A 21,237-nucleotide genomic window follows, 5' to 3' on the forward strand; every position below is an offset into this window, starting at 1 on the left:
CTTGAGTGAGAACTAATGTTTATTAGAAGTCGGAATTTACATAACAGAGCAGTAACATTAACATATCAAGCATTGCAGAATCAGATTGAATGCTTGTTAGATGTACATGGGGAACCCTGAGAAAAAGATATTACAGAGCTAAATAAGAGCTGGAGTGGAGCAAAGTTCTCAGAAATATTCTCAAAATATCTTCAAATATGTGATTTTGGTTAACTCAAATGTACTACATGCAGAGAGCATACTTAACGCCTATAAGGATCAACAGATAACGCGTTTTACCATGTTGTCCAGAAATGGCATGACTAAACAGGATTTTGGGAGAAGGTGAGAGAAGTGCTAGAGGTGTCAACAGATTGAAATATGCCCAGAACTACAGAACCAAACTTATTGGGCCTTTGAGGTAAACTAGAGACCAAGCAAGCAACCGCCAGATTTAAAGACTGTCCCTGGTGTTGGCAGAGTGGCTGATTGCTAGGAACTGGAAGGGAAGAGTCCCAGAGAACCTAGTCACTATACGTGGAAAAAAGAGTTGTTGAAATATGCAGAAGAAGGGAGGTCCCTCCTGCATAGGGAGACAGCAAGGGGGCAGAGAAAATTGGACTCTCATAAAGGTAGGTTGGGATAGCGGCTTCCATACCAGACAAGGAACATGAACAACTCTCCCGATAGAAGGCGAAGTGTGCAACGGGTTGTATGTTATTACAACAAATTCCGTTGCAACGCATGCCTTTACCACGCATGCGTTACAACGGAATGCTATTTCAACGTAGAACCTTTTCCTCTCTTTGTTCGTGGTGACGTCGTACGTCGTTAAGAGGAAGCAGAAGTTTCTTTCCGTTTCCTCTTAAACGACGCTGAGTGACTTTCGGTGAGTTTCTTTTTTTGGGGGGGGAGACCCCCCCCAGCCCCCTTTTTAATGTTAGCCTTTACTACACATGCCTTTACTACGTACCTCGTAGTAAAGGTATGCGTGGTAAAGGCTTTCGTGGTAACCACGCATGCGTTGTAATGCATGCGTGGTTAAGGTTTTCGTGGAAACGGCTTCGTTGTAGAGGCTTTTTCCCGTGCAACGCAGGGAAATTCATCTCATCATGAGCTGACAGGGGTGGCCACTCTATGTTCCCAAAAGCATTTTCTGTAGGCTTTAGTTTAAAATATATATTTAATAGCTAGCTCTGCAATTATTTAGAATAAATCTCTTTTCAGCTTCATTTCTTAAATTTTCCTTTAAATATTAGTTACACTATGCCTGCAACTCCAGGCAATGTTGCAGTCCAAAAAACATATTGCACTAGATAAAGCGCACAATTTCAAAGCGGTCTAAATTGATACGTAGTGGAAATAAATATAAATCAGCAATTCATTGTAATGTATAATATTTATTTGAAGCTGTTTGCTACTGTTCCTACAATTTCCAGTCAATGCAGTGTTTGTCCCAGTCGATAATATTCAAACACTTTCTTGTGTGATAAATACTTAATTCAGTTTTTGTGTTGTGTAAACATATCTTGATTGTGAACATAACTTGGCACAGCTGCCATAAAAATAAATTCCTATTTTGAAATGCTTGTTTTATTTAGCCTGGAAGTAAAATGGTGGTTTCTGCTAAAGCGGCTGTACCCACTGTCAGTGACCAAGCAGCAGCCATGCAACTGAGTCAGTGTGCCAAAAACCTGTCAACCAGCTTAGCAGAGCTGAGAACTGCAACCCAAAAGGTAGGTTCTTCTCTAGCATGGTATTAAACATTAGCTGTCTCCACATTACTGGTTGTCGCCTCGCTCTATCAACTTTTTCCTCCTGTGAAGCTAGAGAGCTAACAATAGCTAATGCCTTAGTCGCAACATTAGGATCTCTTGGTATATTTGATCCAGTTAGGGCTTGTAATGGAAAATCTTTTTCGCAAGATAATACGTTTTTGAATCATATTCCATACATCTGCTGTGTTTAAGTGCTATGAATAGCAGGTGTTGCTGTAATTCAATTTAATAGTACTCCGATTGTTGACCTTGGAAGAATGAAAGTCCGAACCAGCCTTGCTGGTTAATGGACTTGTGAGCTTTCAGATTGTTTTAGTGCTATGCTTTTACAAGCTCATTATGCATTCTGATAGCTTTATCTGTCAGGGTCCTGTAGCAGAGCATCCTCACCCATTTTGATTATTTTATTTCTCACGCTCTTTAGCAGCACTTCTGAGTATTATTATCTGATAGAGACTTTAACCGCACATTCCTTACCTTAGAATTATTCCTAGGCATCAGACTGGATCCGTACATTTTTCATGAGCAGTAACCCTGCGTGCCGGTAGGTGGCATCGTTCGACACCTTGTGGCATCATCAGCGTAGTCCACATGAAAGAGACTCGTGCGGTGCATGTGTAGGCGCCGCACCAGCATGCTATCAGTTCTTTTCTTTCCGTGCAGGCATCGCAGATCCATATAGAGCTTTCCCCAGTCAATTTTTGACTGACTTTTTCAACTCTTTAGCAAAGTCTTTTTGAGATTTTTCTCCTGGTATAGCAGGATGTCAACTAGGAAGGACTGCCTCAAGCCCTGCAGCACCTGTCATCGCCAGATTTCGGTGACAGAACCACACATTGTTTGCCTTTGGTGCCTTAAGCGCAACCACAATCGATGAACTGCATCGACTGCTGCACCATGAACCCCTGACGTGCAATGCAGAGACGGGCTTGATCCCTGTTGAGAGGAAGGTTCCGTGGAGCCCAATATCCTTGTCGCATTCCAAGTTGTCTTCGGGTAAGTCCCACAAGCATAAGAAGTCGAAGATTTCTTCTACTTCGCCCTGTCCATCATAGTCATCTGACGAGGCGAGGGAGTGTCGTCATTCAAGCCCTGCCTCCATGGATGAGCCTGCACCTGGACCGGCTCTGCTCATTCCTGAGTTTCCAGGAGCCAGAGCCACCCGCCTAACTGTGCAAGTTATGTCAGGCCACACACCTCCCATTTGGCCGGCCCATTCTGCTGGCACGCCTTAAGGCTCAGTGGGCTCGGGAAGGGCCCCCACTGGCTCTCCCTTGGGGTTCCGTCCTTGGCTCCAGTCGGGTCCCTTGGATCCACAGATGGATCGGGACTGGCGCCGGTCATACTACCTCAACCTTTCTCAGCGTCTGTCCCAATTCTGATGCTTCCGGACACCTCCCATCCCCATTCTCATCCCTGACTCTGACACAGAGCCCGAGCCTCGCCGTCCAATGTCTACTCTGATGCTGACTGGAGCAATGCCTTCCAGGCCAGAGCCCAAAACCTATTCTTATGGGCTCGAACTTGGAAAGGATTTGGAGGGGTTCACTGGACCATGAAGAATACCGGCCTCTAGACCCCATCATGGATTGGTGTGAGGAGTTGATGGACACCAGTGGACTGGACACCTCTTCAGACACTGGCTTGCTCTCTCCTCATACCGTGGCTTTGGAGGAGGGGACTTCTTTTGCTTTGGAGGTGAAAAGGGCAGCCGAGGTCCGGGACTTCAGCCTACCCTCAGTGACAATGAAGACTAACGTCTTGACAGATGCCTCAGTTGGGAGTGACCCTCTCAGAACTGCTTCTCTCATTTAATGAAGCCCTCATGGACGTCCTGCTTGGGACTTGGTCCAAACCCTGCACAGGGGCTCCTGTGAACTGGACGATTGCAGCCACCGCCCCACTCTACGCCCGGGGATTCAAACTTCCTCACAACCTTCTAAGTGGTCCAAGCCTCCACCTCCTGTGTAAATCCTATTGCATTTTGAAAAGATGACACGTCAGGTAAGTGTAGCTCAGTTTATTCGTGGACGCAACCTCCGAGTCCCGGCAGCAACTGCCGGACCCAGAACAGAATAGAACCAAAACAACCGATCCCAACACATTTCCTATCACTCCACCGGATAGGGAATCCAAGAAGCTGAACACCTTAGAAAAGAAAATGTTTTCTTTCACCACCTGGGCACTGCGGTCCATGAACACTGTGTGCCGTTTGAGCTGTTACTCCCATGCCCTGTGGGATTCTGTTGCGCAGCTGCTGTCCATGGTCCTGGAGGAGGCCCGGGGCATACTCTTCCAAGTTATGTCCTACGGTAAAGATGCAGCAACGTTTACGATTCAATGTGGGCTGAACACGACCGATTTGTTTGGCAGAGCAGTTTATTTGTTGGTGTCCTTACGGCTCCACACCAGGCTGAGAACAACTGGCTTTCCCGGGAATGTCAAAGCGTCGCTTATGAACATGCCCTTAAATAGCTCACGTCTCTTCGTTGCCTGGCTGACTTAGGGCTGGAGATCTTCAAGGATAGCAGAGTAACAGCCAGGTTTTTTGGCCTTTCCAAAGCCCCTCGCCAATCCCAGTCTGCCCCCTGCACCTTTCTTGGCCCTGGTAGTGGTTTCCAGCTGTGCCTTTACCCGACTGGCTACCATGGCACGCAAGCTTCCCAGCCGCTGCGTGGCCGAGTACTCGGTACCCATAGAACCTGTGGGTCGAGTAGCCAGAGGTCGGGGTCACTCTACCTTTCCCCCGGGAACCGCAGCCTCCAAGCCCCACTAGTTTTCCCTCATACCATCATGGGCACTCATCACCTGCCCACTGGAAGTGTATAACATCGGACCACTGGGTTTGTCAGATTGTCTGAAGGGGCTACTCCTTCCCCTACGTCACCCACTAGCGTAAGGTTCACATTGGACCATCTCTCTTTGCTCCACCAAGAAGTGACAGCTCTCTTGGCCAAGGAAGCTATTGAGAATGTGCCAATGCCACATGTAGGTCATGGTTGTTATTCCCACTACTTTCTGGTACCCAAGAAGGATGGTTGCCTTCGTCTTATCCTAGCCCTGTGCCCTCCTAATTTCTTCCTGAAAAATAAGAAATTCAAAATGCTCAATGCTCGATCCAAGTCCTGTCTGCCCAGGTCCGGACTGGGAACCCAAAGCATCCCTGGCAAATTTTGTCAGACTAGCCCCCGTACGATTCATAGTGAGTGCAACGAGCGAGCTCACCACTTCAAAAGAGGGTTTTGGGGGGTTTCTCCCCCAAGAAAATTTGGGAAAAATTATGTATTCTACAATCCATGTGTCACTATATATTCAATTGTATTAGCTTTTAAAGCATAATAAATGATTTCCTTACTGTGCATCAAGATACAACAATCTTTGTTGGGGCTCCTCAATGATTCCCTCTATCGCCTCTAACAGTGCCTCTCATCTCTCCATAGCCCCTCTCTTACATGTATTGTGTATGTTTTATAGCACTCTCATACCAGTGTTGAATATCGGAACACTTTACCTCACACACACATACAGAGATATAGGATCATACATGTGTAATTCAGTGTTCAGAAAATGTTACATAAGGCAAAGGGGACTACAATTCACATGGCAACCATACTGGTAGGCACTTTTTAGTGCTTGGTCTAGAGAAGCACAAACTCAAGATTCAGAAAATACAGTGGTTAGGGTTGTCTTGAATTATAAGAATTTATTTCCACCCAAACAAAACGTTTTAGGCAATATCAGGACAATGAAAGACTGGGCAAAATCAACTTTATGACCGTTACCATGCAGCTTGCTTGCATCTCTTTGATGGCAGCTCAAAGCTCACTGTGCTAGATAACAATTCTATCTTCTGAACTGCACAGTATCAAAACAATCTCTGACACAAGCTGTAACCCACTGAGCTATACACATAAAATATTGTTCTTTGATATGCATTGTACACGTTCTTTGTAGCATGCATATTAAACCTGTGCACTTCATTAGATAAGTCAAAACTGCCACTAGACAAAACTCCCATCTCTCTCCAGGCATGTACCTTAATCACCAAAGTTAACCTGACACTTTTATTGTTGCCCTAAAACTGCTTAATATACACAGAACTTTGCATTGCTTTTAAAACCGCTTCACTGCTAGCAAACCTGCCAGACTACCAAAATGCCCCCCACCCCTCTAGCCTCCCGGGGAAATGCCTGGTGCCCAATGTAGGAAAGTAGAGTCTGCTTTCATGGTTACCCCCACTTTTTGCTGGTGTCATTCTGTTTTCTGACTTGTCTGACTGGGATCCTGCTAATCAGGACCCCGGTCACTGTGTTGTCACCCTAAATTCGACTATGGTAAGTACTTTGGTACCTTCATAATTAGCTACTGGTGTACCCTTCTATATCCCTAGGATATGATACTGAGGTACCCAGAGAATAGGTACACCAGGGTTCTCCCATGGGCTGCAGCATGTATTATGCCACCCATGAGAGACCACTCAAACTGTGACTACAGGCCTGCCAATGTTTCCTTATGTCTGAGGTCACTGCATTTAAAAACCTATAAGTCACCCCTAAGGTAGGCCTTTCAATCCGGATGACAGGGTGCTTGGTTATAAGCGTTAGGGTTACCTACATTAGCAGGCCACTGCCTACAAACCTAGGAGTCAATTTAATTTTTCCCTGCTTTGTAAGTGCAGTCAGCCATTTTATAATATAGTGGTGTCAAGTCAATTACGAGATCTCTGTCTATATATTAGCTGCACCAAAACGGGTCCTATTTGGTATCAAACATGTTGGAATCATACCCCAACATCAGATCCAGTGTTGGATGTAGGATCCCATGTACAGGGTGGCTCTCCCCAGGATTCCCCCCTGTATTCTAGGTACCAGCCTTTCAGGGTCTAACAGCAAGCTAGCGCTGCTTCCGACCACAGACACTATTCTGCCCTCCTGCTGCTTAACCAGGCTCAAGAAGGGAAAGGTAGAACAAAAGGTTTCCTGGCACAGGGAGGTGTTACCACCTCCCAGATAGGACTTGGTGTATTGGGCTGGGGTGGGTGCGCTTGCCAGCACCACCAGACGGCTTTGAAGGGCACATTTGGTATCCTCCTTGCAAACTCCATTTGGAACCAGTTCAGGGAGCTGTTGGCTCCTGCTCTGGCACGAAACTGGACTAAGGACATGGGAGTATCCTCGCCTCTGTCCAGCCCCTCCTCTGGGATGCACCCCTGAATCGTCCCAAACCATTTCTCTAGGTACTTAGGGCTTACCTGTGGGTGGCTCTTCAGTTGTCATGGGACAAGATTCAGATCCGAAACCACTTCATATTCAACAACCCGGGCACTTTGGACTTTGCTTTGGAACCGAGACTGCATCTGGAAGACTCCTCCTGCTCCTGGTCTTGTCGTCCTGCCAGTCTTCTGCGTCGTCTGTGCCTGTGCTCTATCCAGGTTCCTCTCCAGGCCTGAAGGAATCTCCGTTGGAGTGAATGAGTCACTTCCCTGCAGCTAAGATGAGAGAGATGCTGTTCCTGACGTCCTTCGGACTCCAAAATGATCAGCAACACAGGCGGTGGTTCTGCCAATCCCTTGAGTCCTGTACTCTCTTCTCAGCAAGTTTGAAGTCAGTATCCCTCGTCCGAACCGCTGGAACAGTACCCCTGTGAACCACGTCGACTTGCCATTGCCAATGGTTGTTGACTTTCCCGGAGTTCTTCGGGCTCCAAGAAATTCAGCATCTCCTGCTACCTAGATCTTCATCCTCATCGCATCCTCTGCACAGTGGGCCTGCATCCTTGGTGAGCTGCTTGAGGTCCTCTTGTGACTCCTGTGCCTTCACTCCATGGGTTCTTTTGATGGTCTTCTTTGGCTCCAGTATTTGCTTAGGGCCTGCTCTGACTCTCCTGCACTTGGTGAGTTCTTTGGACCTTGCTGGTCCCGACATTGCATCTTCTTCGCTTTCCTCGTCTGTTGCTGCTGCCAAGGCTTGTTGGTTCTCCGGCCGGACGCTGACCCCCTAGCTCTAAACTTCCGATGTGGGACAGCTTGTGAATGACCCCTGGTCTTCCACAGCAGTGCCTGGTCTGCGCAGAACATCAGCGACAAGGTCACTGTTTACTCTACTGCATCTTCGTTCATCGCTGCTCATTGGTCTTACATGCCTCCTGGTCACTCCCAATTGGCATAGACTCTGTCCCCTCTACTTACAGGTACTCCTCTTCAAGAATCCACACTTGTATTTTACCGGACTCTTTCACCTTCTTCACCAGCAGCATCTTCACTGAATTCCTTCATTGTGGTAGGCGGTTTCAGAAGTCACTTCACACCTAAGCACCTGGCTTCCCTGGTGTAGGTATCCTGATTCCTGGAGTATCCACTGGTGGGGTGATTCTCCAACCTTCCAACTTCTACTGGGTTTCTTCATGGTCCACCAGGTCCTCCTTCTTGAAAAATGCAACCGCGACCTACTCACTGACTTGTGTTGAGCATACAGTTGTGTTTCCACTCTGCACATGGCCTCCGTGGGATTCCTGGGTACTTACTTAGGGTGGTTCCTTTGGTCCTTAGCTCTTCTACGTCTTCTGTGTCCAGTCCCAACTTCAGTCACTGTTCGCATTCCACTTTCTTAGTATATGGTTTGGTCTACCCCTGGAGACCACTGTGTATTTGTGCTACTTACCTGTCCTACTATTGAAGGATTGTGTGTATTGTGATTATATCTCCGGGTAGGAGATATACCAATGTGTTAGTGAGTGTTTATAATAAATGCATATTTTTGATAACTACACTGTGTGGTTAATTTTCACTTAACCTACACTATATGATTAGTACTGGTAAAACATTGCAAACGTATTTCTAGGGACAGGGCTTTACCTTTCAGCACGCTAGTTTTCCACACCAGTGGTGAGTCTTTTATGTAGCTTCGCTCTCCTGGTGTGGAAAGTTGCGAAGAGAAACTGACGTCAGCGCGCTGGGGTGGCGCTTATATAGACACTGTGGACGTCATTTCTGGCATGGATGCAGCTGGCACGCCTAGCCGAAAGACGCCATCTAACGGTACGCAAAGGTACTTCTCATTAAAAAAAATGCCCTGAATCAGTCCAACGCCTGGGGATAATTCTAAGTTCAGGAATCTGTGACTAGATAAGAGTCTCTACCAGATAATGCTTTACCGAAGGTAAGTAACTTGTTCTACAGTTCTCCATCACTAAACTTTCTACAATATTCAAAAAACGTAGAATGACCACATGTATATTCAGAGTAACTACCTTTTTGCAGTGTCAAATTTATTTCAATTTACAAAGTGTATTGTTATAGAGTGGTAGTGCAAAAGAATGAAAAAGAAACTGAGCAAATCTTTAGTAAGGCATATTCCATTCTTCCAAGCTGTTTTTGGGAACATTACATTTGTCTTTGTACTGTTTCAGTGATTAAGCATAGTGTGCGCTGTGATGAGTATTATACCACACTAAGAGCGTTGGTGTACCTAAGAGAGTTGGATAGGGCCATTCTTAGAACTGTGTTTTATTTAAATGTCAGCGTTTCTTAAAAGATCATGGAAAGAATTGGTTAAATGATGTCATCGGTGTTGTATCCTGTCTGCCAACTCATGTTGTTAAACTAATATTTGTGTAGAGGGATCTCAGCACATATAGCTGTAATATTTGTAACTCATAGGCAGAGGAAATTGACTTTTTGTCCCAATGTTTCTTTCCTGTTATTGCTTCTTGCAAAGGCTCATGAAGCTTGCGGGCCCATGGAAATTGACTCTGCTCTGCACACTGTCGAGACACTAAAAAACGAACTTCAGGATGCTAAAATGGCCGTCACAGACAGTCAACTGAAACCACTTCCTGGAGAAACAGTAAGTGTCTGTGTTAATGGATGGTGAATTCTTTTACCCATAGCAAAACTCGGGATTTCATGCTTGGCATGCAGGAGTCAAGCCTCACCTGATGTTCTACTATCCTTTAAGACTGCTTTGGCATGTTCTTCTTTGTAGGCCACCAGCGGCCTTTCTTTTCCTACTTGCTGCACAGTTACCTAAGATATTACGTCACCTACAGCAGCTTCTGCCCATCCCATGCCCTGGACAGTAATTATATTGCTCATCACCAACTCTTTGTTTTATTCTACTCTACTTTACCTGGACTTCTGTATTCCAATCTTAGTCGCATGTTTCCTCCAGGAATCTATTTAATTGATTTACACAAGTTAGAATCCTCTACGATCTGTGAGTTATTTTTATTCCCTCTCCCTGCTTCCTTCACACCTGCTTTGTCACCACAACACCCAGTTGCCTTGCTCTCTCTCGTCCCATGCTACATCTGGTGATCCATCTCCACCACATCACATTCATATGGAGTACAGCTAAAATTGTCACAAAATGTTGACTCCTGATCCCTGCATTTAATTGTACTGGTGAAAATGCTGCTTCAGACCACGTCTGGAACTCCCATGGCAGCTCAAAAATCCATTGAGGCACCACACTTATCATGCCTCATTGGCAAATAGCTTCTTAAAATCCCCAACACCCACTGTATTACTTAATAATTGTACTTAATATCATCCCATCTTTGCTCAAGCACCTCTATCCCCCCCAAATCTCCTATGCCCACTAAATATCGTCCCCCTTTACTAAGTACCAGGCTGTAGCAGGAGACTACACGTTTTGTTAATTGTCAACAGCCTCCAATAGTTAGCATCTTGACCTGATTCTTATCTTGCTGCTGAATAACCCCCACCTATCACTTCATCCCTTCTGCCCACTCCATATCCAGATCACCATCCTTGTCTCCTCTACCTCTTTCTTTCCCTTCCATATCTAAACTTCACTCTCAAAATGCTAGTTTGCTCTCGAGTCACCCTCCCCCACCTATCTCGAAAGCACCCGCTTAGACCCGGCTATCGCCCATTCGGATCCCCACCATCCCGTCACCTCATGACCACATCCATCTGACTCTTCGCAAAAAAGAAAAGACTATTTCTGGAGCACCTTTGGCTAACAAGCTGCCTCTCGACACCCAAACCTCAACCCTCTAGCATACCATTTTTCTTCTTTCTCCATGTCCACACTTAAAATTTGATAAGGATGCTGTAGCTTCTTCTCAACCTCTTTGAACGAGAGGTCATTCAAAGGAACTTGGTTGGAGGCAATTGAGCGAGTGACTAAAGTCCCAGGCAAGGCCAAAGTTTGTTGATCATGTAATTTGATGAGGCTTTCATTGTGTGAGAATATGTGCGATTGTTTGAAGTACATGCGAATGAGAGGGTGAGTGTTGATGAGGTTACTTATTTTTTTGCCAGTAACATGCTACTAGGGATGGGTATAGTAGTAGTTTAATCCAGTCCAAACTCAAAGGCAGTGTGCATTCAGATTACTTCCGCTCGTTTTCCAGACATTAAAAGATGGGAAGTAGGTTCTAATGTAATGGTTGTGGTCATGTAATTTCCAGTTAAGATTGACAATGGCTTTTAGACCTTGAGGTTAGTAACTATAGTTTTCGTCAGTTTACAGTACACTGATTAAATATGCCACAATGTTTTTAGATTATAGCATTGCTTAAATATGTTTTGTCACTCATGTCGCCACATTTTTGCACCTTTTAAAGCTTTCTGAACTTCGGGTAAAAACATATTTAAATAAAGAAAATTCCGTGGAGTCTGACAATTACATCTGCATTTCTTCTGTGTTTTTCTGTTTGTTGATATCTATCTCTCTATTAGGAGGTTCATATCTGTTTAGAATGATTTATTTAATTGAGAATATAAATCAAATTCATTCAGTGTAATCTATCAGAAATGTTTTATTTAAAGGGCGGGAATCCATCTGAAATACCTCATTTGAGTGAAGATTTGTACAAAAACCGTAGTATATTTGCAACATAATGTGTAATAGAGAGTGATAGCAAAGATAGCCCACCAGCCATACAGTCCTCACATTTGCCTGTCTGTTGCAACACACAACCATAATACTATTTTGTCTGTTATGCAGCCAAGTGTTTAACAGTATTGGTCTTTTCAACTAACTAGGTTTCAAGTGCAGCTTCTCCTAAACATCATCACCTTTTCTTATTTCCTCTTTCTCTCTAGCCTCCTCTTCCTCCATCCAAATGCCTCTAAACATGTCTCTCTTTGTCTTATGGCCTCTTTCCCTCTGTCTTTCTCCTTTTCCTTCTTGCTTGGTAATTTGTCACCTGTGTGAGACTGCTAGTACTATACTTTGGCAGAATATCGCCTGAGACAGGCTAAACCCAATTGAGAGACTGGCAGTATTTTTTTGTGGGACTGGTTGAGTGTGTTCTTTATCTGTACCACATATTAGAACGTGGCAGAAAATCTCCTGAGACTGGCTAACCCCATTGTGAGACTGACAGTATTTATTGTTTGTAAGTGGTTCAGAATGTTCTTCAGCTACACCTGTTTGGGGCAAATGTATGAGTGCGTGATGTTGTGATGCGTGAGCTGATGCAGCGCCAGTGCTGTGTGCTCCTCAGCATGGCTTGCGTGAGTATTCCATGCTACTTGCGTTTCCTCCACTGCCCCCTGTTTGTGGATTCCTGACATCTGCTCCATTCGGATGCAAAAATAGAAGCTGCACAAATGTTCTGATAATTTATGTGCTAATCCTACTCAGCCAAAACACATCTTTGTGCTCAGACCTGTTGCCTCGTTGAGCATGCTGACATTTCCTCTAGAGATTCATGTTCATTCTCAATATGCACAGCAGTCTGCCTTGTGTTTCAGAAAGCTGCCCAGAGCCCTTAGCCATCAGAGCCTAACTCCATCCTAAATCACTGAGGGTTCTGGTCATTCATCATGTGGTAATGGTATTTGAGATGCCAAACGGCGCTGCTTTCTTTCATGCTGTAGCTGTAACATTCCCCATCTGCTTGATACAACCCAGAGTCAGCAAACATGAGGGTTATAAATTACTGGATATGTATTTGTGCAGCCACTAATAACTCGATTAAGCTGAAATCAATATTGCTTTAATAAAGGATTGTATAAGCAAACACATATATTGCCAAAGAGGTCCTTTGTAGTCAATAGTAATCCCCTATATTGCATTATTAGTTTAAATCATGCTAATGTGAAAGATCTTTCTTGTGCTGCCGTTACACACAATTAGTCTTCTAGTCCATCTACTGTATTGAGGCAGTGTGACTGCACTACATTCACCTCTCTGTTACTGAAGCCCCCTTTCTTGCTAGGAGCTGTTGCTGGTTCCTTTTCACAGATTAGACTCCTCATCCATCTTTGTCTCATCCAATCTAAAGCCTGTTTCAGGAAATCTCTAAAAACCTGGATTTTTGGAGCTCCGGACTCTCTATACTTCTCCGTTATTTAATCCTTCATTACTCTCCAAAGCGATTTGTACCTTCCTGTACCTCCCATCTATTTCTGCATACCGAAAAGATACTCCAGCAGAGTAATAGTCACGCTTTAGAAATAACTGATACAAAAGAAAGCATTTATGGCAAGTGATCTTTGATGCATCACAGTCTTGTCACTAACCCTGCCTAGTAGCGATGGAGCAGTTTCTGAAGGTGCTGTAGCTTGCCAAGCATTGGATCTTCAATAGATTCACATGCTTAAATTGTTCCCCATTCCTCTGGGAAAAGGGTGCCGAACTTAAGAAACGTGATCTCAATCCCTTTTTTCACTGACTTCAAAGTCAAGTAACTAGAATGATTCATGAACTTACTTATACCAATACTGTATTCAAGTGGACCATTCATTGCACCTGTAAGCCTGTTTCACATAAACCTTCATTGCTCAAGAACTCCACTAAAATGACAAAAGGGATTTCTGCTGAACACACTTCTAAATAAAGAAATCAAGCATCTGTCAATGCTTCATGGACACATCGGAAATATAGAAGTTAGGCAAAATCATAACCCTGTCAACACCATCATTTATGTAAAGTACTTTTGTTTATTCATGTAGGGTTAATGTGCGTTTTATCTCTTTACAGCTAGAGAAATGTGCTCAAGATCTGGGTAGTACCTCCAAAGCTGTTGGCTCGTCAATGGCGCAGTTGCTAACATGTGCAGCCCAAGGCAATGAACACTATACAGGTAAACAGTGTGAGATTACAGTGGAGATGAAGCCTGGTGAACAAGTTGCGTTAACATGTTTGCATGACATTGATTTCAGCCAACATCATGCATATCACACAGTTACACGTCTACTGCAGTAGTTGCAAAAGAATGATCCATTCTTCCTTCTCTTGGCCAGGGTCGTTGGAGATTATCTCGATACGATTTTGTATAATATAGGCCTGGACGTATATTTCTTGAAGCATGGGTATTTACCCTCTAGGAAACCACACCTGCATATCGATTTTCAGAATTGAGTACAAACACTGCACTGGTTGAAAGTACAAAAAATGTCTGTTGTCATAGGCGTTGCAGCTCGAGAGACAGCTCAAGCTCTGAAGACCCTGGCTCAAGCAGCTCGAGGAGTGGCAGCCTCCACAGATGACCCACAGGCCGCCAACGCCATGTTAGACTCAGCAAGAGATGTGATGGAGGGCTCTGCCATGCTTATTCATGAAGCCAAGCAAGCCCTGGTGGCCCCCGGAGATGCAGAGAGCCAGCAGCGGCTGGCCCAGGTAGAGCTAATTATCACTACAGAGATATCTGATACTTTCTTTTAGTGGTGCCAGTAAAAATCATGCATTTCACATTCATCTTCATTAGTGTTGTGCGACCTTTTTACTGACATGTTGGTGGTATTGAATATTGTTTGTGTGAAATAAATATCTGTTTTACGTTTCTGATGGATGCATCTAACATCAGATTCCCCACCTTTAGAATATCCCCAAGGCCACAAAATGGAACCAGTCGGCTGCGATGTGGGACTCTTGGTCAACTCCGCTGCTCCCCACAAGTGACGACTGGAGTCACATATAGTGTTACAGCAGACAAATGATGGACGGAATGCTGACAATGCAAACATTTGCCCCCCAGTCTAAAGATCTGAGTTAGATCCATTGTTATTTTGCCCACTACGCCAACCCAGTTTGGACCAGCCATATGCAAATCTTGACCCTGTGCCCCATGGCAACAGTCAAGACCGAACTGCCAGGCCAGGTCCTCCCTGGACTGGAAACAAGCATCCCGGGACCGGTTTCAGGGTATGTCACCATTCTTCAGCCAGGCTAGCTTGAATCCGGTGGCACCGTGACCAAGGGAGTCACATATAGGTACCACCAAAGCACACTGAAAGTCAGTACCTTTCTTATGGTATCTATTCTAAAGGTCGAGAATCTACAGTTAAGAGTATCCAGCAAAATAACAAGTCACTTACCTTTGGTAACACTCTTTCAGGTAGATCTGTCTAATCACAGATCCTGCACAGACCCGCCCATATCCCCATTTTGAAGGAATGGACTCCATTCCATTTAAAATATCCCAAATTAGAGCTCTGCGCACTGGCACGACTGATTGGTTATTTGGGCTCTGTGTGTTAGGATGCCTACAGACACTGCCATCAGCACGCTAGGGTGGCCCCTAAATGCTGCTACAGGCATCTCTACTGCAGTGTAGCAAAGTCTAAGTGCAGCACACAGCGTCACCTACTGGTGTACAGGGGCCATGCTGAAAAATCTACCTGATCCAGTCTGGCTGCTGGGGATATTTTAAAGGTGAGGAATTTGCAGTTAGATAGCGTATCCACCAGAAAGAGCATTACCAAAGGTAACTAATTAATTCTTCTTGTCTATCTAATATAAAAGTGGTCCATCAATAATACTTGGCAATCAGTTATTTTGAATGACACTTTAAAAAAATGAGAGAAAATAGGTAAGTGTGGCTCACTGGTTAGAGCAGGCAGACCCTGAAGCAGAGGTCAGACCCGGGACCAGGGTTCAATTCCCGACGCGGCAGGGTCTTGAGCTCAAATGTCCATGGACTCGATAATTCTCGCTTCGGTGCCTGACCTAATCATGGGTTCACACTCTGCAACTCTGGGCATTAAGCTTGCTTAATCTCCACAACGGCCCCCCTGCGGCGGGATGCCTGGCTTTCACCTTGGGGATGCCCTGTAGGGGCTATCTCACAGGGAAAAACCAGGACGGGTTCCCAAGGCAAGCGCGGAGATCCCCCTTCGGGGGGTCGATTCAGGCGCTATATAAGAATATAATAATAATAATAATAATAAAGTAAAAGTGGATGCACCATGTGAAAGATCAGTGTTCGTTTGTGATGGGGCTCTTTACACATTTTTGTTTTCTGTTGGTCATATGTGTCTGTAACGAACCCCAGGTCTTGCTGAGGGTTTTCTCTATGTTCCAGCCAATTCTCTATTTTCACTACAGCCGTACAAACCCATTGTGGTAAGATTGCTAATTTAGCTATAAGGGGAAAGAGTTGTGATGTAATATCATTGAGGATGTCATTTGTGATGTAATCTGTGATATCATCTGAGTAGCCTAGAAGTATTCTTTGTTAACACTGTGGTTATGACACTGTTGTTAGGTTGCTTACCCCAAAAAGTGCTTTTTTGTTTTTTGATTTTGCATTGTAACCATTTACACCTCACCCTTTGCACTACTCATGACCTACCACATCTGATTGACATTTTGGAAGGTATTCTCTTTATTTTCTTTTTATAACAAACATTATTTTTTCCCTGCAACAAATATTTTATTTTATTTTTTGTAAAATTATATACACTGAGACCGATGCTCCCTGAATTTTCTCTGCAGGGCCTGAAGATAAACATAGTGTGGACTTTAATTGCATCATGCACCAAGTCATTTTGAAAAACAATTCCGACTTGCTGATCTGGCTCTATTTGCAAGGCAAGGCCTTTAAACAATCCTAATGCTGAACACACTTAACCTCCTGAAGCTGCTTCATATGCCCTTTCACCATTTGCAGAAGAACCTGGGGGAATGCAAGACCCTTCTTGCAGTCTCCGTGCGCTTAGATTCCATAGGCATTTCAGCACTAAGCCTTCTATCATTTTTTGATCTGCTGAGCAAATACAATACTCTCCAAGACTTGTTGGAGCCATAGAGCCAATGTGGATCTGTATTTACAGCAGTTCTTGATTTGCAGTGCAGATCTCGCAAAGATATGTAGGTATATATAAGTTAATGTGTGTGTGTGTGTATATATATATATATGTATATATTTCCAATAGACACAGAATGGGTCAAACCATTAATGCATCTGGCCATTAAAGCACTTGCATAATGTTCTGCTTGTATAATAGCGATAATGGAGTTTAATAGTCATTCATGTGTCCACACTGGTAGCATTTTTTGCGGCCGAAATGTGTTAGCTGTGAACCATGTTGTTTAAATAAACAGATGCTATGGGATTCTGTGCTATGCCAGTCCTGTTCTCTTAATTTTGAGAAGGTTTTGGATGTATATATATATATACACCCGCAAAAGCATCCACCCTTCGAAGAAGCATAATACATGCACTCCATAACTGATTGTGTCGCAAGATTTAATCCGTCAGTAACACAATGCGTTTCAGCGAAGTCTCTGCCTTGTTCACGGGTAACCCCCATAGTGTACATATACATATCTGAAAGAAACCGGTTAGTATTAGATTCCTTACCTTAGAATACCCCCAGGCGTCAAACTGGATCGGAAACTTTCTCGTAGCAGTACCCTTGCGCGTCCATCGTCAGCGCTGGGATGACGTCGCCGGATTACTTAGACACCGCCCTCACGCACAGGATGTCAGTTCTTCTTTTTTCCACGCCAGCAAGCGCCGATCCGGAAAAAGTGGTACCCTTAGTCAATTTTTGACGCAACTTTTTCGATCATGTTTGATCTTATTTCGAAGTCGAACAACTCCGACGGTGTCGGTAGGGATGCCCGGGTTCAAGCCCTGCGTCGACAGCAACCGACTGACGTCGGTTACCGACTCCCATCGCTGGTGTCTACATTGCCTGGGGCCCGACCACAATGACAAGTCGTGCCCCGACTTAACGTCGAAGGCATGGCGGGAGCGGTCCCGCAAGCGCATCGAGGTCCGGCAGTCGGCCCCGTGCCACTCAAGGTCCCGGTCCGGAAGGAGGTCGAGGAACCGGTCGCGGGGCCAAAGTCATCACAGCTCGGAGAGTCAACACCACTCCTCGGGCTCCAACTCCTCAGGTAAGAGGCACAAGAAGTCGTAGAAGCGACATCGCTCTTCTGACTCCCCCGATGCTCGCAAGACGCAGCCGGGGGTTCGTGCGACACCGGCCGAGCGGCTGCCGTAGCCGCAGGCGTTGCGGCCTGCTCCATACCCGCCGGTCCCTGGGCAGAACGGGACGCCGGAGGAGATCGATGCCTTCCTCACGACCATGAGGTCGCTCACTCCTACGTCGAGTTCCGCAGCGCCTTCGAGCCCCGCAGTCCCGACTGGGAGCCCAATCGGGCCAGGTGCTTCGGCCCCCGCGCCGTCGGGTGCTACGGCCCCGGCGACTACGGTCCCGGCGCCTCAGGGCCCCGCTGGATCCGGGTCGTCGCCGGTCGACCTTACGACCCCGCCGGCGCTGGCCCCTAGAGTGTCGCCCCTGATGCCGTCCTTGGACGACGTCGTCCCCGGTCCCCCCTCGACCCGGTTCCAACATTTCGACGTTGAGAGAAGAATTTTTCTTCTATGATACGGCCCCATCATTTGACCCCGAGTACCAGGGGATGGGTGGCGAGGTGGATTGGGAGGGGTCTGAGGACCCTCTGGCAAGGGAGTGCCAGTCTTATCACTACTGGGCAGGTGAGCTAGGGGATGCAAGTGGTTTGGACACTTCGCCAGACACTGGTCTTGTCCCCCTCCTACCGTGGCTACGGAGAAGGGGGCTGCCTATAGTGTAGTGTTGACACGGGCGGCCAAGGCATTATCCCTTAAACTCCCTGTCGCGGCCTTGAGGACTAACTTCCTCACTGAGGTCCAAAACTGCAGGCAAGCTCTTCAGAGCCTCTGTTGCCGTTTAATGAGGCCTTGTCTGACGTTCTTCTGGGCACTTGGTCCAGGCCCGCTACAGGTCCCCGTGTAGATAGGAATGTGGCCAGACGCCACCGCCCGGATCCGGACTACCCCTGCTTCCTGTCCACCCACCCCACTCCCGAGAGCCTGGTCATACAGGCCTCTAACTCCCAGACCGCATTCCCGATGGCTCCCCCGATCGGGAATCCAAGAGGTACGAACAATATGGTAAGAAGATGTTCTCACTGAGTTTGGGGTTGCGGTCAGTTAACACCGCGTGCCTCTTGGGCCATTATACCCACTCTCTGTGGGACACGATTGCGGACGTGCTGCCACAATGTCCGGAGGGGGCCCGGACTTAACTCGCCCAAGCTCTTGCGAAGGGTCGAGATGCGGCACAGTATTCCATCCGGTGTGGACTGGATACAACGGACTCACTAGACAGGGTGATGGCAACGACGGTGGCGATTCGTCGCTACGCCTGGCTGAGGTCCGCCAACTTTTCGGGCGATGTCCAAAACACACTTATGGACATGCCATTTGATGGTCGTCGCCTCTTTGGCGACAAGGCAGACAGTGCGCTTGAGCGCTTTAAGGACTCCAGGGCTACGACCAAGTCCTTGGGCCTGTCGGCCCGCGCCAGCAAACTGCTGCCTTTTGCTCCTTTCGTGGCCAAGGAAGGGGCGTCCCCTCAGGTCCTGCCAGCCATGGGCCACAGGCTAACATCCAGCGCGGTGGCAACCGCAGTGGCGGTGCCCGGGGACAACGGCAAGGCCAGTCCACATCCACCCCCGCAGCATCCGCCTCAAAGCCCTCCTAGTCTGAGCTTTCAGGCCAATTCAACGCCAGTGGGGAGCAGGGTTCGCCATCACCTCCTCCACTGGCGCTCCATCACATCAGACAGGTGGGTGCTGCAAATCGTCCGAAGGGGCTACTCCCTCCCCTTCGAGGCGACCCCTCCAGCCATGCCACCACAGTACCACCGCATGTCGGGGGATCACTTGCAACTTCTGCAAGAGGAAGTTACTGCCCTCTTGGCCAAGGGGGCCATCAAGCGCGTTCCTGGGCCAGAAGTAGGGTGTGGTTGCTACTCCCACTACTTTCTGGTTCCCAAGAAGGGCAAAGGGGGCCTACGCCCTATCTTGAACCTGCGGAACGTCAACCGCTTCCTCCGGAAGGAGAAGTTCAAGATGCTGACACTGGCTCAGGTCTTAGCTTCCCTAGACCCGGGAGACTGGATGGTAGCGTTGGACTTGCAGGATGCTTATTTTCACATCCCCGTCCTGCCGGTCCACCGGCCTTACCTGCGTGGTAGGCCACGAGCACTTTCAGTTTACCGTGCTCCCCTTTGGCCTTACCATCGCCCCATGGGTGTTCACGAACGTGATGGCGGTGGTTGCAGCTCATCGGCGCAGGTTATGGGTTTCAGTCTTCCCCTACCTCGACGATTGGTTGTTGAAGGCGGGCTTGCCCCAGACAGTCGTCAGCCACCTCCAAACTACGGCCTACCTCCGGCACCTGCTGGGGTTCTCCATCAATGTGCCGAAGTCACCCTGTGTCCCTCTCAGAAGCTCCTCTTCATCTGAGCTGTTCTAGACTCGGCGCAGTTTCATCAGGCTCTGATTCCGATCTTTCAGCCGTTATCCCGGATCTCAGTCAGGTTGATGCTGCGGCTTCTGGGGCTGATGGCCTCCTGCATCATTCTGGTGCATCACGCCAGGTGGCGGATGCGGGCTCTGCAGTGGGACCTGAAGTTTCAGTGGGCCCAGCATCAGGGCAACTTCTCTGACCATGTCTTGATCTCGGAGGGCACTGCAAGACAGTTGCAGTGGTGGCTCACGGACCGCGATTGGGTCAGCGGCAGATCCCTCTCTCTACCCCAACCGGAGCACATAGTTGTGACGGACGCGTCCTTCCAGGGGGGGGGCCACATGGGAGAGGCGGATATCAGAGGACTCTGGTCTCCGGCGAAGTCCCGGCTCCACATCAACCTTCTCGAGCTGCTGGCAATCCGGCTTACACTGAAGGCATTCCTCCCCTCTGTCTGGGTGAGTGTAGTGCAGGTGTTCACGGACAACACCACCACCATGTGGTACTGCAACAAACAGTGCAGGGTGGTGTCGTGGCCTCTTTCAGCAGTTGGGAGAGCCTTGGTTAGATCTATTCGCCACAGAAGAGAACGCACAATGTCATCAGTTCTGCGCGTTGGAATTTCCAAGGCGGCACTCGCTTGGAGACGCTTTTCGTCGCGAGTGGTGATGCGGTCTGTTGTACGCCTTTCCGCCTATACCTCTTCTGCCCAGAAGATCAGACGCGACCGGGCCCAAGTCCTCCTTGTGGCTCTGGACTGGGCACGAAGATACTGGTATCCCGAGCTAATCAGCATGTCTGTCGATCCCCCGATTCGTCTGCCTCTTCAGGAGGACCTTCTGTCCCAGCAGCAGGGGACGGTCCTTCACCCAAACCTGTCCAGTCTCCACTTACATGCGTGGAGATTGAGCGGCGGCAGTTGAGGCCATTTGACTTGCCTCCTGAAGTCTGTAATGTGATTCTGGCAGCCAGG

The 21,237-nt window shown here is 47.1% G+C and overlaps 1 protein-coding gene across 1 annotated transcript in view; it reads left to right on the forward strand.

The window, feature by feature from the left end:
• Positions 1-21,237, forward strand: part of LOC147668304 (talin-2-like) — a 1,432,932-nt gene that overhangs the window by 1,046,997 nt on the left and 364,698 nt on the right. The window contains exons 28-31 of the mRNA XM_086948621.1: positions 1,581-1,715; positions 9,473-9,601; positions 13,715-13,817; positions 14,145-14,353. Of these exons, the coding sequence (XP_086804747.1) occupies positions 1,581-1,715; positions 9,473-9,601; positions 13,715-13,817; positions 14,145-14,353 (576 nt within the window). The remainder of the gene's footprint in view (positions 1-1,580; positions 1,716-9,472; positions 9,602-13,714; positions 13,818-14,144; positions 14,354-21,237) is intronic.

This window comes from Lissotriton vulgaris, unplaced genomic scaffold (assembly GCF_964263255.1).
Source record: "Lissotriton vulgaris unplaced genomic scaffold, aLisVul1.2 SCAFFOLD_325, whole genome shotgun sequence".
Classification (NCBI taxonomy): Eukaryota; Metazoa; Chordata; class Amphibia; order Caudata; family Salamandridae; genus Lissotriton; species Lissotriton vulgaris.